The 16,975-nt window shown below is 36.5% G+C and overlaps 1 protein-coding gene across 1 annotated transcript in view; it reads right to left on the bottom strand.

Moving 5' to 3' along the window:
• Positions 1 to 6,118, bottom strand: part of Kcnk2 (potassium two pore domain channel subfamily K member 2) — a 193,705-nt gene extending 187,587 nt beyond the window's left edge. Inside the window, exon 1 of the mRNA XM_058577045.1 lies at positions 5,561 to 6,118. Within this exon, the coding sequence (XP_058433028.1) occupies positions 5,561 to 5,594 (34 nt within the window). The 5' untranslated portion in view covers positions 5,595 to 6,118. The remainder of the gene's footprint in view (positions 1 to 5,560) is intronic.
• Positions 6,119 to 16,975: the final 10,857 nt, after the last annotated feature.

Genomic DNA, 16,975 nt, shown 5'->3' with positions numbered 1-16,975 from the left:
ACAGCACATCATATTTAAAACAGCATTGTTCACAGTCACCAGAAATTGGAAACAGCCTGAATGATTTTCACTGGTGACTGAATTGACAAATTTCAGTACAATACTTCTCAGAGATAAAAACAAATTATTGATACACACTACACATTGAATCAAAAATGCATTCTGTCAAGTGAAAGAAACCAGACTCAAAAGTTTGCAGACCATATGATTTCACTGATATGACATTCCCAAAAATGCAAGACTGGAAAGACAGAAAACAGATAAGGGGCCCCAGGGGTTACAGCTGGGGGAGGTTAAGACCAAAGGGACATCATGTGGGAATATTTTGGGGTGAAAAATCTGTTCTGTATCTTGAGAGTGGTTCCAAGATTCTACATATCAAAACTCACAGAACCATACACACAAAAGTTAATGAATTTTACTTGATATAAATTTTAAAAGAATTTTAAATACATGCATACTTACACACACAAAAATAATAATAATAATTAAAAAAAAAACTCTATCTAACCCTGAAGTGGGAACATGTAACTTTCTCAAAAATAAAACAAATCTTAAAAACATGAAAGGAAAGAAGGAAGAGTGCTCAGGCTCGTACTACTCAGAACTCTAAAATGTCCATGTGTGAATAGTCACTGGGTTGCTTGTACACATTACTGTTCAGTTCACTGTGACCTCTAACTAGAGTTTCAAAACAGCAAAAATGACATAATGAAAACAAAATTCTTTGGCATCAAGCTATTTTGTGACCCACAATCACACCTCCATTAGCTGGCTGCACTTAGACTATCTGACCTTAGAGTCTGTCTCTCACAAGACAAAGGTATAACAAGGGAACAATAAAGTCTGAGGTTGGCACATGCAGAACCAGAACTTCCCTGACTCATCCCAAAAAGCTAAAAGGTACCTAAGGCCTCTCTTCAATGGTTTCTTCCTGAAGCCTACATTTTCCTGAAATGCCACCAGCCGAAAGCATTTTATGCAGAATGTTTAATGGGAAGCTTTTAAATGGAAAGAAAATTAGGAGCTGAGCTAAAAGAATCTTGCATATACAAAACAACGGATGTGAAAATGTCAACATATTTAATTTTTAAATCACCTAGTGGTTTACTTACGGGAGACGTTTGGCCTCCTCTACTTTATAGTTTTCTGTTTTTCTCTAGCACCTGTAAACTATAGTCCCTGCAAGTTAAAACCTTCAGTCATACCAAGGAAGACAACTGACGACTGCACTGAAATCATAGGATATAATTATGCCACAAGTCTTGAAATCCATGCCCACAAGAGGTAGACTGTTAATCTTTGAGCTGATGCTGTCAATGTTGATTTAAACACACACACACACACACACACACACACACACAAACACACACACACACTACAGTTATCCAAATCCATGTCACACCAGCAGCCAAGGAAGATAGCCAAAAGCACATGTGTGGGCTTTGAATACATTGTAAAAAAAATTTTAAAAATATAAATTCATATAAACACCTTCACTCCCTTGAAGTATCTGGGCTATGATACAAGAGAAGACCTAAAGAATTTCAGACACTCTGGGTTTTCTGCATAACTGATGGAGGCTGAACCCAATTATACTATGTCTTCTTTGTGTCTAATTGGCTGGGCCTCTGTGAGTGGCACAATACAAATAAGTGTTAGTGCTCAAGTTTAAGATACCTATTAATGCATGAAAGAAGCCGATGAATCATATGTTTCTAGATAAAATCAAAGATGATCATAAAGCCACTAAACAAATTATATACTACATGCAAAATTTCATTTCTTGTTATCCAAACTTTTCATTAGAGAATTCTGCCTAATTTCTGGGTTTAGTATTCAGATCATGCTGCAAATGTAGTTAATGTAACTGTCCTCTCCATTTCAAGGGTAAGAACAAATGAAATAATATATGTGGAAATGTTTTTGAAAAGAAAATAGCACTACACAGAGGTAAGATAATATTTTAATAGCCACTGCTGGCGTGCTCTCAAAAATCAGTGATTTTTTTCAGATAGGAAATATAGCAACTAGATTATTTTATATCTGTGATGTGTAAACACTGCTTAAGCCAAATTGAGCTGTAGCATAAGAATGGTGGTTCTTCCCAAGTGCTTTGCATGTGTGCTTGCAACAGATAAACACAATAAATTAAATCATGAACATATACTATCCACATAAAATTTTGATTTTTGGAGGCACCATAGAAAGATGTCTTAGGAAACATTTTTAAGATGAACATTTTCAGTCCTTAAACTTTTTTTTAAAAAATCACTTCTGCTGAGAATGACTTTGCTGATTATGGTGGTGTCCTGAAATGTTTAAACAAAGTTTATATACAAATAATGAAAGGTAAAATTCATTAGCAATGGCCAATCCAGTGTTTCCACTGTCTTAATCATCGATGACTTTAGGATGGTTAATAAAATGGATATCAACCATCTAGTATACCTGAACCATTTAAAACAAACAAATGAAATCCTCTGGATTACTTTCAGCTCATGCATTCTGATTAACTTACTCATTACTGAACTTGGCTTAGGAGTCCTATGAATAGACAGTAGATATTTCTATCAAGTTAGACCTTTGGGTAACATTTAATACAATTGAGGAATTAGGTTAAATAGCTACAATCATTAGAAACTGAAAGTTAGAAAGGTTTCTAAAGCCCAAGTAGTTTAACTACCTTATCATATACTGACTATATCCTAGGCAATTGGCATAAATTATCTCATTTAATCTTTATAACAATTCCAAGAAGGAAAACTTGTTAACACATTTATATATAGGGATCCAGAGGCTTAGCATTTAGGTAATTGGCAAAGGTCACACAGTCTATGAGTGACAGATCCGAAATTCCAACACACGTGTGTTTGACTCAGAATATTTGCTTTTCTCTCTTTGCTAATCTACCACCAGCAGTGGGGAACACATTCCTCTTGGTACAACAAATCTTTGGAGAGCTCTAGCTATAGATATTTTGATATTAAATAACTAACTAGAAAAATTATAGCATGCCATAAAAATTCAAGGTATCATTTGTTAACAATAATTACATTCTGCTCTTTTCTTGCTGGGGGTGGGGGTTTGTCTAAACCTACATTTTCCTTTTGAAGATAATTCTCAAAATTATAATCATTCTACCATACATTACTTACTTGACTTTCATTGAGCATATAGTAATCAAATGCCTTCCCTTTCCTTAAGAGAAAAAAAAAAAACAGCCTTAGGACATCTCAAATGTTGCATTATTTCTTGATTGAGATCCCAGTGTCCTGCATAATAAATCCAGATGATTTTAGCCTAAAAAAGTATTCATGCAGATGATATCAACCACTCTCCTAAGTACTAAAAGAACTTTGAGGCAATTCCTACAAACTATCTTATTCTATCTTATTCTAAATAGAATTATATTCTGATAGATATGCCTGTAGAAATTACCTGTAAAATATACTGCTAAGTAGAAGATGAAATTAAACTACTAAAGGGATAATTTAAGCATATTCATTTTTATATATGATGTTACATGTGATATAATTTAAACTTGCCCAAAAGTTCCATGTAATTATCCAAAAGCATTTTTTATTCATGATAACTGTTGCTTACCTACAGCTTCCATGGGTTCCCACCCAATGGATCACACCATCATTTCTAATCAGGTGCAAAACAATCACATGTACAGAATTCTCATTTCCAAAGGGGAATGAGTTCCATTGAAGCCATGTCTATACCCAGCCTAGAAAGCATTAGAATTCTAGAACAGCGTTATCAGGCTTCATAAAGATGGAGATAGCATAACTGATGAGTTTCCCTAATCTCTCCAAGACTCTCCCCCTAAATTCCTTTCCTTTGTCCACCCTGGAAACATTCAATTGGACTCCAACAGTCTTTTCCTCCTCTCAGTTTATTTTCATGTCCCTTGCAAGTGAAAGATGACCTCCCTATGGAGGACTTAGCCAGTGTCTTGGCCTACCTACCAACCCTCAGCACAGGAGGCTCCAAAAGTGTTTATTTCAAGCTCCAGTGCCTCAAACTTGTACTACCAAGACCTTACATACTAGCTGGTGACAAATTGATACCTAATTGTTTTATGTACCAAGTTACTCCAAAAGCTTTCTGACACTTTTTCAAATAAACAGTAAGTGGGACAAACTCTTTTGCATCTCAAAAGAAAACAATCAAGAATAATAATTACTTGGAAATTCAATTTCTAAAGAAATTTCTTAGGGAAAGGGAGAGAGAAGGGAAATTGCGTGGAAATGGAAGGAGACCCTCAGGGTTATACAAAAGTACATACAAGAGGAAGTGAGGGGAAAGGGAAAAATAATACAAGGGGGAGAAATGAATGACAGTAGAGGGGGTAGAGAGAGAAGAGGGGAGGGGAGGGGAGGGGAGGGGGGATAGTAGAGGATAGGAAAGGCAGCAGAACACAACAGACACTAGTATGGCAATATGTAAATCAATGGATGTGTAACCCTGATGTGATTCTGCAATCTGTATATGGGGTAAAAATGGGAGTTCATAACCCACTTGAATCAAAGTGTGAAATATGATATATCAAGAAATTTATAATGTTTTGAACAACCAACAATAAAAAATTAAAAAAAAAAGAAATTTCTTATAAAAGAAAAAAATATATAATGTAACCTGTTTATTACAATTATAATTAAATAAATAGTATAATTCTTTTTTACATACAATTCAGCCACACCCAGGGATAGGTCCAAAAAATAAAACCCTGATATAAAATAATGACTATACAATCCTGATATTTTTTTCTGACATCATAATTTATTCAACATTCAAAAAATATCTACTAAGTATGCAGTATATGCCAAATGCTAAAAATGGGCTTTACTATATTTAATATTTACATAGGGCTATAATTTTGGTTAGCTTGATTCACATTTCCAAGAGCACAACAATATTCCTACTAGGTTAAAATTCTTATTTACATAGAGATATTTAAATAATTTTCAAACAACACTACTTATCAAATAAACTATGAAAACTTAAGAAGGAAAAAAAAGCAGGGATTTAGTTTGAGCTATCATATCTTCACTTCCCCCATTGTCAGGATTCTAAACCATCTCTTCCCTACCATGCAAATAAGACTCACTCAGGAAATAGCTAATATTCTCTCCAAATTACGAATAATATGTGTGAGCCTATACGTGAACATCCTGATTACAGGATTAACCACTACATGAAACCAAAGTAAGCATCGTTCAAATTATCAGAATCCAAATGCAATGGAATTTACAGATACATATGTTGATCAATTTTGCATTGCCAGAAGTAATACATCCCACAATAAAAGCCTGATATAACATGCCTATCATATAAAACATTCCCAAATAAACGTGCATTTTATTTCAGTGTTGCAAGGTCATGGAAAAAATTTCAGTAACTAACCCTCTGTTGGAACCACCCAATGAGTTTAATTATAGACTTGTCTATAATGACGCTTCTACATCAAATTCTTGCTTGGAAATCTACCCGGAATACTCTAGAAAATTTGAAAACAAATAAGATACTTGGTTATTGCAAAGAGACTTACAGTAGAAGCTCCTTTTTGATCGTGGGTTCATCATTTGGTGATGTTTTCATCAAGAGTCATCATGCTTTTGATCTTTAATGCCGTTCTTCCTCCAAGGTTTCTTGTCCGTAATTTCCAAAACAGAGTCACTTGTACTAACAAGCCATCGTCCCATACTGTTTCCTTTTTTGTGTGAATGTTACCCTGTAGATCGATTTCCTGTCCAAAAACACTCAAAATGAACAAGCGCTGCTGTATGCAAGTGAAAATGTGCTACTTAAATCCTCTGTTTTTGCAGTTTGATTCAGGAGGAAATTCCCTGATTAAAATGAGGAATCATGTCCCAGATGTACCAGAGAGCTTAAAAGACAGAAGTTTCTTTCTTATGAATGAACATATCAAAGTTGCCAGCTCATTTATTCTCACTAGTTTTGTGGCTCAAGTACTATTTACACACACAGCATCCATGTGCTGTGTGCAGTCTGAAGAGCCTCCCAATTGCCACAGTAACAAAATCCCAACTATATTTTCAAATCAGGCTCAGTGTGCTTTGAAGTACATAATGCTTTCCATTCCTGAAAGGACAAAGAGATCTACATTGTCAAAGTTTATTTTTAAGCTCATGTGCTTGCTAAGTGCAGTGGCAAACAGACTTTCTGTGCCTGTAGTACCATTGCTGGAACCTATTAATGCAGACAGATGAATCATTGGCTACATTCCACTTAGGCTTTTATTTTTTTTTCACCTTATCTAAATTGCATTGGTCAAAAATTTTAAAATCAGAAATGTTATCGACTTTCTGAACTTGCTTGTTGTAATTTCATCCATACGGAAGCAATGTAAGAAAGGTAAATAAGAGGAAGTCTTTGAGGAGCTTTGGCTGAGATTTTTTAAAAATGGTAATTAAAGGTAGATTTTGCTTCAGGAGGAAGGTTGAGGGACATTTGGGTACAGTAAAAACAGCAACAAACTTAAGTGAAGAAGTGAAAGATAAAGATGAAAGGGAGAAAGAGAGGAGAAAAGGCGAGAAAGATAGCAAAAGTCAGCAAAAGAGAGAAAGAGAGAGATTCCATTAGCAATAGTTCTTAACATATTTTCTTATTGTTGGGAAAGAAAATTGCTCTGGTTTGTATAACCCCCTACCAGCCTGCTCAACTCACCAAAATTAGCCCACATGTCATCTAATACCAGACTAAGACTTGTGGAAACACATTATTGCCCTATTAAAGCCCTAACAAAATGCAGCTGAGCAGTGAGCATTAGGTGGTAGGGTGACCCTGAGGTAATACAATCTGTATTATGGAATTTCTAGCCCAAATTTTAGACATCTGGTTTTGATATGGTAATAATGTGATAATATACATTAAATACGAGTGTTCAAGTAACATAATCCTTCCATCTAACTGAAACAATGAATGCTTTTCAAATTGTACAAGAGATAGTTAGATAGGTAGACTAACTCTTAGTTATAGGCACATACAAAAAAATGACACACACACACACAGCAACATCACATAAATTGTCAGCTGGATTTTGCAAAAATAAGAGGGAATTTTCACAAAGCCCTTCTTGCATGCTTTTTTTCTAGACACTCCTTTGCTCAACTGCAGTAATTTGTAGGAGACTTGTCTGAGATTTAGGGGAATGAAAAAGGAATGTGAAAAACAGTCATGATAATTGGACCAGACAAAGATGTGAACCCTGGACCTTTGCTTCATTAGTGCCATCTTGTGCTGTAATCTGATGAAGTACCCAGCCACTGGCAACCCGAAAAAAAAAATAAACAAAATCAGATTATCCTTATCTTGTTAAAACTTCATGGAAAAGAGTTTCTGTACTTCAGTTTCAAATATTACCATAATATTAGCCATTAAGTAATTGAGTGCTGTAAATAGGGCTAGAGTACAGGAGTTAAGCTCCCTTTAAATTAGCACCTTAGAATCACACCAGTTGGTGGAAAAGTACTAAGCCGGTAGCATTTGTTGACCTTTTACATTTTGCACAGGAGAAGGCTGACAGGGTGACCTGGAGGACAGAGAAAGCACATGGAAATTGCTGGGACAAAAATCACTCTGGGTATGACAAATGTTTGATCACTCTGAGGTTGAGAGATAATGTTGATTGAAGGCTCAGGTGTTACAGAAGGGAAAAAGTTTTATAGTGGTGTATTGTGCAATCTATTTCCAGTTACCAAGTATCTACAATGCCTCAGGCTCTGTTCTGGGAACACAATTTTGTATGTTACACATAATATACAAAAATGTGCAAAGTGGAGAGGTAGCAAAGATGAAGGAGTGATTGATTATGTTTAGCAAGGTTAAGGTGGATGTCTAAGCTGGGTTTGGGTAGAAATTGGAATTTGCCAAGCAGACAATAGGTGGTAGGACATTCCAGGCAATGAAATCAGCAACATTAGAATACTACAGTAATATTACAATATTACAATAGATGAACGAAATGGCCAGGTTATTCTGAAAAGGACAGACACACGTGAATTTACTGGATTCTAGAATCCTAGCAGAATTTGGGAAAGAACAAGCAAATTTGATCCCTCTCACTAGGCTGTGAGAGCTATCTAAAGGGAAAAATCTTATCTTATACACCTTGGTATCACCTGCACTAGTACATATTGAATGAATGACAAACACATCGCATTGCCCCTCTGACTCCCAGCAAGCGGCATATGAGTACATCATGCCCCAGTAGTATTATGTTCTTTCTCTCAGCAAGGAGTCTCTTTCAAAGTATGTTTGAACATCAAGAATATTCAAAATTTATTCACTCCCTTTTTTCCTCCTGATGTTCAAAGCTCTATGAGTCAGGTGAATGGTATTTGAAAAAGCTGGCACAAAATAAAAACCCCAAGTGCTCTTTCCTGGTTTGAGCCAAACCCAAACCTTTTCAAAGGCGTGAAAACATGCAGCCACATTGGTTTGGTTTTCCTTTCCTGGGCTGCTCTCCTTCCTGGTGCTGGCCAGCACCACACAGAAGTCTTGCGACATGAGCCATTTCCACGGAATTTTAAGTTCTGCCAAAAACAAGAGGGATTGGAAATTTCGTGAGAATGGTTATTCTTAGGAGATTTCCATCCCAGATTCCTAACTCGTGTGGCTCAGATAAGCATCTAAAATGCACTGCCAAACCTTCTGAGGTCCCCTAATGCACTTATTTCCACTCACATTTCTGCAAAGTAACAGTAAATGCGATGGTTTGTCGGAAATATTTTCTGCATGCCAGCCCGAGATCCTCTTACCTATGTGGAAATGGGCTTGGAACGCCACTTACTACACAAACATTGGGTTTGAATGTCCCCAGAACACGTTCAATTTTTAGAGGAGACATATTTATGTTCTCCAAAATCAAAACAACCTATCCCAAAGCAACCCTTCAATTATTTTCTGGTTTTTTGCTTCTGGGCAACTTCAAAATATAATAAGAATATTTTCTTGGCACATTGTTAAGTGTGTAACCACTTTCTTATAGGCTCATTTCTCATGAAAAAAGTATATCATAAATACAATTAAAATCTCACTAATTGGGAAACTGTAGCAATTAGCCATTGCTCTGTAACACACCTACTCTAAAACACAGGTGCCGAAAACAATAGGTATTTATTACTGTTCACCATTTGGTGGGTCAGCATGATAACTCTGGTCTTGTCTAGGCTCATTCAAGCAGTAAGTTCCATGTTATGTAGGTGACTGATGAACTTGGCTGGATCATATAATCTTTAATATGGGATAAGCTGACTGCAGGCTGGTACAACATAGTCTCAGCTTGGTGAGTTAAGCTCTCTTTGTGTCTCTTACTTGCACAAGTCTTTGATAACCCTTCAGCAAACATGTCCTTAACCTTGCTTGAGGATGATTTCAAGGCAATCAGAGGCAATAGAAGAAGTGGAAATGTACAAGCTTATTTTAAAGCCTCTGAGTAGATTTGTAAAGGTCGCACTGGCCCAAGTTAAATACAAGGTCAAGTTCAGAGTCAATATAGGAAGGTACTCACTTTCTACATTGGCATGGAAAATTAGAGCCATTCATACCAACAATCAGCCAGAGGCACATTAAAAATAAAAAGCCTGTCATATTTAATTACTTAGACAGACCTCAGACATTATCAGGTCCCTTGGACTATGAGATTTGAGTTAGCTTTCAGTAACCAGAAAGCAAAGGGAAGCCAAGTCCCAAATTGGAGTGGGTAGGAAATGTCCCAAGAAAACACAGGTGAAACACCATAATATGGTGCTTGTGTCAGAGGTTGAGTTGGAAACATGGCCAGAAATAAGGAACATATAATGGGAGCCAAATAAAATCACCAAGTATCGTGGAACCAAAGCTAACAAATGCTAACAGGTTGTTAAAAGATGGAAGATTGGTTGACAACTCTCTGGAGTAATTTTAATGAGGATGGTTTTTTGGGTAGAAGAACAGTCACAGAAGTCATTGCTGTAAGAGATGAGTGATTGAAAGGATTTAATTCAATATAAAAGAGTGGTGAGAATAAGATAACTAGAAAGTAATATATTAAAGGTACACTGTCCACTCACCTCCAGCCAATGGTTTCCTTGAAGGATAGTGTGCCTAATACGGACAGATTTCAAATCTTTTAAATGAAGACTAAAATTTTGTGCAAAATTTCCTGATTTTTGTTTTCATTTTTCTTTCTGGTACTAGAAATTGAACCAAGAGCCGCTGTACTCCTGAGCTACATCCTTAGCCCTTTTAAAATCTGTTTTGAGACAGGGTAGTTGCCCAGGCTAACCTTGAACATGTGATCTTCCTGCCTCAACCTCCAGAGTAGCTACAATTACAGGCAAGTGCCACCAGGCCTAGATTATTTCCTGATTTTGAAAAACATCTACAGGTATGATTTACCCCAGAAGCCATTAATCTATTACTACAGGTGTAGAGATTTATTTCCATAGGACAACCTCTGTCTGTGTGAAACACTCTTTACATTTATTTATTCTGGACCTACATCAACAAATTAAAATGTATGATCTGCAATCAGAACACAAACAATTAGCGCAGAAATGACTGGATCATTCTAGAATTGCTAAGCACACAACTGAAGAGCTCTTGGAAGGATTTTTACCTGTTAAAAGAGTTTCATCTCTCTCCCAAAGAATTCTTCCACTCTCCATTTGGAACTCTTGTGGACACTTGCAAACTCTATCTCACAGTTAATTGTCCCTTATTCTTAAAATCAGAGTTCTTTTAACATCTGTCACTTATAACTTTCTATTTATAAGTATATTGACCTAACAATTTTATTGTGAACCCATACATTATTGATTTCTAGCATACAAGCATTTTCCTATATAGATCTCTTCCTACAGTGTCTAGGAAATATAAGATTATAAGAAAATCATAAGATTGAGCACTTGTAATTCTCAGCTTGTTTATCCAAAAGACTATTATCCACACTGTGGTTTGCTGGATTTCAAGTTTATTGATTCAGCTTCTCCGCTTGCCTCGTTGTCTCTCTGGTGCTTTCGTTTACTCTATAGGCAACCTGGAGGGAAGCTCTTTGAAATCCAGAGATCTATTTTTTTCTCCTCTAGGAAGGCATATCTTCATGAGCATCTTAATCTTGGCATTTTGGGATAGATCATTCTGTTAATTTCCAGAAAAGCATGATTTTACTGCCAGTGGTTAATCTAAGGGCATAAAAACGGATGTAAATATAGCATTCTTTAGCTGTCAAAGTTAAGTCTTCTAAATACATCTATATTACTCTGTTTTAAGACTCTCAATTGGTTCTCAGCAAATACACTCATCGCAAAGCTCAGTATATTTTTATATTCTATTCTATATATGGTCACATTTGAGGAAGTCTTGTATATTGTTATGATGCTGTTGCTGTGTCTGGATGGATTTATTTGTGTTGCATCAGACATATCTTCTGGTCCTGTCTATCTTCTCTTAGTCCTTCCTACTTCCCAGATCCTCAGCAGCTTCTTCCATCTCTGCCACTGGACCTAAGATCTAGCTGTGAGTCTGCCACATGATTTGATTTTAGAGGCCAAACAAGCAACATTTCTGGAATCCCTGGTTTCTCACACTATTTCCAATTGTAGATTCTAGAAGAACATACCCCATAGAATAGGATCCAGTATCCCCAAAGGGACCAGGAGATATACATTCGTAAATACGGGGAGTCAACTTCCAAGAGAAAACTTTGGCTTGTAGGAAGCAGAAGGTAAAAGAGAATGGGTAAAAAAGGTTGCCTCACTTCTTCTAGAGATTTTTACATAAATCCTAAAGCTTTTTTCTTTTTCTTTCTTTGTTCTTGTTTTGTTTTGTGTTTAAGGGTTTTGCTTTAGTTTTTGCTAGTGAAAAAAATATGCAAAGTTATAAATTTTAACTTTGTAAAATGAAAATCAGCTTTAAACTTTGTGAAGTTATCAGCAAGAACAATGATCCATTAGGAAGGTAGGAGTTCAGAGTCTCAAAATTATGTGTAAATGAGATGAATACTTCAAAGACATAACTTGTAGCTTAAAATATTTTTACTCTTAAATTTTGTGGGGGCCTGAAACCAAAATTGTTTTGGCTGCAGAGCTAGCAACCAAATTTTAAAAATACATGTCCACTGACAGTTCTTTATGTTTGTGCTATATTATGTAATATTGGGTAGATGATCAGATAAGCTTCTGATGTATTTGTTCTACATCTTCTTACTTAGCAAAATATACAGATTTTGTTTTAGTGACTTGATTTTCATCTTTCTTACTTCTCAATTCTTAAAAAGGGTGTGAATAGTAATTTGCCTGGTAATTCAGTATTTTTTTCAACTAAGTCAGCTTCATTTACTTAAGTTTTATGAGATTTATTGATACAGAAATCAAACCATTTGTACTTGCTCATTCTCTATGTGTGAATAAAGTAACATTTAATATCCACTTGCAGCCTATGCAAGAGATTATATGCTTCAAAACACTGAAGAACGGTGCCAAACCTACCCACCTTGAGATAATCCTATATGTAATCTAATTTCAATCACAACTTTTCAGCACTACCCTTGTCTTAAGGGATAAGAGCCAACAAGACAATCTTTTGACAAGGTATCTTTTTAGAATGGTTGGCCCTTGGATCTTTAGCTGTTGGCGCCAGAGGAGTAAAGAGTGAAATAAGGGCTGAGATGATGTCACCCCTGAAGTGAAGGATGAAGGATTGGGCCTCTGGCCCTCTAGGCCAATAAGTAAGCAATAAGGAGTGTCCTAGCAGTCAGTCCTACCCATGAGGCTACTGGAGCCTAACAGGCTCAATACTTCATCCCACTTCCTTAGGATCAAGCCTACAGCAGATCAAGTAAAGAAGTGATCTTATAACAAGGAGAGAGTGCCCTGAGGGAAAGGAATAATGTGTTCCTGTGGTGAGCCAGGGTTGGCATGCAATAGGCATTCCATGAAGGTTGTGTTGAATGGAACAACTAATTTTAGCCCCATTTGGCAACTTCTATGTGACATTGCACAAGTCCCTTGCCACTTTTCCACCTTGAGCCTTAATTTCTCCATCTGCACAGTGGGGCTAACACTTCTTATTCTCACAATAATTTTAAGGATAAGTGCAATAATAACATGACTTTATGAATTCCAAAGTACTGAACAAGTTGTGGGATGAAAAGATAGAAAGATATATCCATATTGCTTCTTTACAAATAAGCACAGATCTTAGAATTTGTCTTCCTCTGACTACTCCCACCATCTCCTAAAAGCACATCTAAGATGAGAACTTGAATATAGGTACTTCGTTTAAGGGAATGAGAAGAATCAAGGAAGAGGGAAAAACTAATTTTCAAAGGCACTGCTGTGGGCAAATGGGACTTATTCTTTCTGGGGGATAAGCAAAAGGTATATCCATGCCTCTTAAAGTGTCTGCCTGAGGATCAACCAGGGATGCCTTTATCCATCTATTCCCACAGTGGCTGTGAAAGGAAGTGTACATATAAGAGAAGATGCTGTTGCTGCAGGTGGCATGCAAAGGCCACATCGAGGCAAAAATAAAAGCATAGAAAGAGTCATCAGAGACACTGGGTACCATTTTAGTTGCTGAAAAAGCAAGACCAATTTTCTCTTCAGCAGTCTTCTACTTAATATAGCATAGAATGTAAACTCTAGTATAACTCAGATGTATGCTGGACCCAAATGCACCACAGAAACTTTATTGAACTTAACCTCCAATATCATAGTATTGTAATAATTCAAAGTCCTACCTACTTCCCACTCCACCCCCAACCTTTAAGCCTTGATTTGTGGGACTTTCCTAGGTTTAAATTTAAGGAATCTTAACGGTGCACATGTGACCCTGCCTCTCCTCTAACCTTTTGTCCTCCAAATCCACACCCTTCCATGCACAAATGTCCATTTTCTATCTCAGAAGAGGTGTTCCACCTATACTAGGGCCTTTAGTATAGCTTTTCCTAACAAAATTGTGTTTATACCCACAAAAAGTTCTAATATAACCTCCTACAAAAATCTTTTTCTCCTATCATGAAATAAGAACATAATATTTTCCCCATTCGACTCAATAAAACAACTTTTGAGTGGGGAAAAATAAATGTGGTCATAAACATTTTATTTTTCTAAATTATCCCTTGCAAAAAATACAATACCCCTGGTAAACTAGCTCAATTCCCCTTTTTAAATGCCTACATAGCTCAAAGCAGTTCTACTCTTTGAAATTATTATATTTATAATTTTTCTTTTGTTTTTATGGCTTTTGATGTACACATCTCTTTTCCAACTAGACTTTAAACTCCAAGGCCAGTCTGGTCTTGTTTGACAATGAATTATTGGCATCTGATCCGTAGCCTGGCACAAAAGTAGATGATCAGTGCACATTTATTTTTGTTCAGTGAATAAATGAATGGAATCATATCTACAAGCTAATTAATTTTGTCTTATATATAAAGAATAAAAGAATGATAGAGGAAAAAACAAAGCTAAATACTGAGCCCAGAAAAATGACATGTCCTGGCCAAGGTCACATGGATAATTTATAGCAGAGTGACTTGAGTCAAGTTTGCTGTGCACATGTCTTCAGACCTCTTTAAGACTAACTTTAGACTCTAATTCATTGTGATGTTGCCTAACAGAACCACTATTATTAACCCAGTGCTTTCTCTCAGAGCCATATTCTTAACTAGAGAAATGTCAAAGAAGCTTTGCCCCAGCCTTCCCTGGCCTCCGATCTCTCTGTTGAGAGATACCAAATTCATTAACACCTTGCATTGAAAAATGGCACTGTAGATCTATTCTCTTTGAAATCACTGATTTAAAATGTCTCCTTTATTTCCACTGGAACATTTAGTGACTTAAGATAGGGATCATTCCAAGCATACACCAAGAGGCAACAAGGGCGAGTTTCCACTTCTCAAGAACACATGGAACAAACAGTTGCTGTGGGTAAGCACTCACAAGGTCCTGTAAGGAAGGGAGTGTCAGTCTCCTCCAGGACTTCGTGGGGGGCGGGGATCCCAGAAATTCATGAACTTGTTAAAGGGAAGTCAAGAAAATCTGCCTTCTTCAACATATTTTCAAAAAGGTAAGGATAGAATATAATCTATCATATAATAGAATAATAGAATCATTCAGATATAGATTCTTCTTATTTATTCTTTCTGTGTTATGCTCCCTCCCCCGCCCCAACATCCTCCTCCTCTCTCCCTTTTTCAGCAACATAGAGCTATTGCTCTGGGGTCCATATTGAAAATTCTTCTGGAAAATTTTGGGGATGGGAGACAGATTTTTTTTTCCCCCTGAGGATCTTCAGTTCAAACTCTACTCCTCAAACTGTTTGAAATTTGTTTTAAAATATAGAGTTCAGATAGGAAAGCCCTGTATCATTTGCTGACCCTTAATATATTTCCAAAAGATATTTACAGATGTTATCACAAGCATTCATGAAATGCAATAAGATTTCAGTATTCTACACAAAGCAATGAAACCCCATGCTCCTAGAGAGGATATCGAGATTATATTTGTTTAACAAGTTAATATTATTCCCTGAAAAGTTGCTTACACACTTTAAGTGGTAAGTCTTCCTTCCAGTAGATAATAAACCTCAACAGAGTCTCTGTAGCATAAGTTCCAAATTAGTGTGGCTAAGGTCAATGGCATTTGCTATGAATAGACTTGCAAATAATCTCCAGCAAGTGATCCCCACCTGTGGTCTCTAGCAAGTGAATCCAACATTTATATGCAAAGTTATCTGGAGTATCCTGGGCCACTGGCATTCCCAGAAGGATACTGTGAATAAGTTCCCCATGGAAAAGGTGGTCTAAGGTTTATAATAAGAGGAAAACTATGACAGTGACCTCTGTCTGCTACTACAGAGAACTTTCCTTCATTTTCCTTTCTTCTATACTATACCCTGATTTTTGAAGCCAATGATAAAAAAAAGAACTATAATAACCCAGCTTTGTAACTTGTTCCATATGTTTAACATGCTTCATAAAATAATTCCACATTAGTTTCTCCAGCCTAGTGTTTGGCTGGTAACATCTGTTTTCTCCTATGTTTTCATGATTTATTTTGATGTCCGTGTGAACTTGCTCTGTAATAGTAAAAGGAATTTGCTCCGATTCCCTTTTTCTGGAATGTCTCCTTGGTGCCTTGCAGACCCATCAGACTTCCTTCCTATCCACACAAGATCAGACAAAACCACTGTCAAGCCCAGCTCTAATGCCTACTAGCATATAAATACAAGTGAGTTGTTTATCCTCTAGACCTCAATTTCTTCATCTGTAAAATGGAGATGCTGATAACTGCTTATAGGATTTTCACAAGGCTTAAACAGATGATTATATGCATAAAGCACTTTGGTCAGTGCCTGACCCAGAGGAAATATTGACTGCTCTAGTCCTTCAAGATGAAGCAAAACAAAGAGGGTTCCTTTACCCCACCACACCTTTGCTATACTTCCATCATTCATTCACTCAACAAATGGTTCCCAGGAGCCCAGAGATACAATCAACATCAAGTAAAGCCATATTGGAAACTGAGATGAAAAGGAATCAGTAATACTGATATCTTTATTTGAAATTTTGTTAAGTAGTTCCTCAAAATTCTTGCATTAATTTTGACTATTTAGAAGTATTTCATTAAAATATATTTTATTTATATTGTCCTTTGGGTTTGTCTATCCCTCAGCCCCAATCACTGACTCCAATTAAATTTCATATCCCAAACAAGTGCTTTGGTTCCTTCATCTATTGCTCGCCCCGGACAAGTATGAGCAGAACAGACCCAGTTCCAGTGCTCATGTCGGTAACTATCAAATGGGAGGGATAGGCTTTAATTAAGTTGTAACAAAAGTACCTGAATACTTCTCCACTAAAAATGCATGAGAGTTATATTATCCCTCAGGCCTATGGATGAGTGCACATACTTTTTTTTTTTGACAATAAGAGCTCATTTTTTTTCATTTTTAA

The sequence above is a fragment of the Marmota monax genome, unplaced genomic scaffold, assembly GCF_021218885.2.
Source record: "Marmota monax isolate L192 unplaced genomic scaffold, Marmota_monax_Labrador192_F-V1.1 WCK01_AAM20220418_F8-fsc00118, whole genome shotgun sequence".
Classification (NCBI taxonomy): domain Eukaryota; kingdom Metazoa; phylum Chordata; class Mammalia; order Rodentia; family Sciuridae; genus Marmota; species Marmota monax.
The sequence above is the reverse complement of the archived record's forward strand: the minus strand, read 5'-3'. Positions and strand labels throughout refer to the sequence as shown.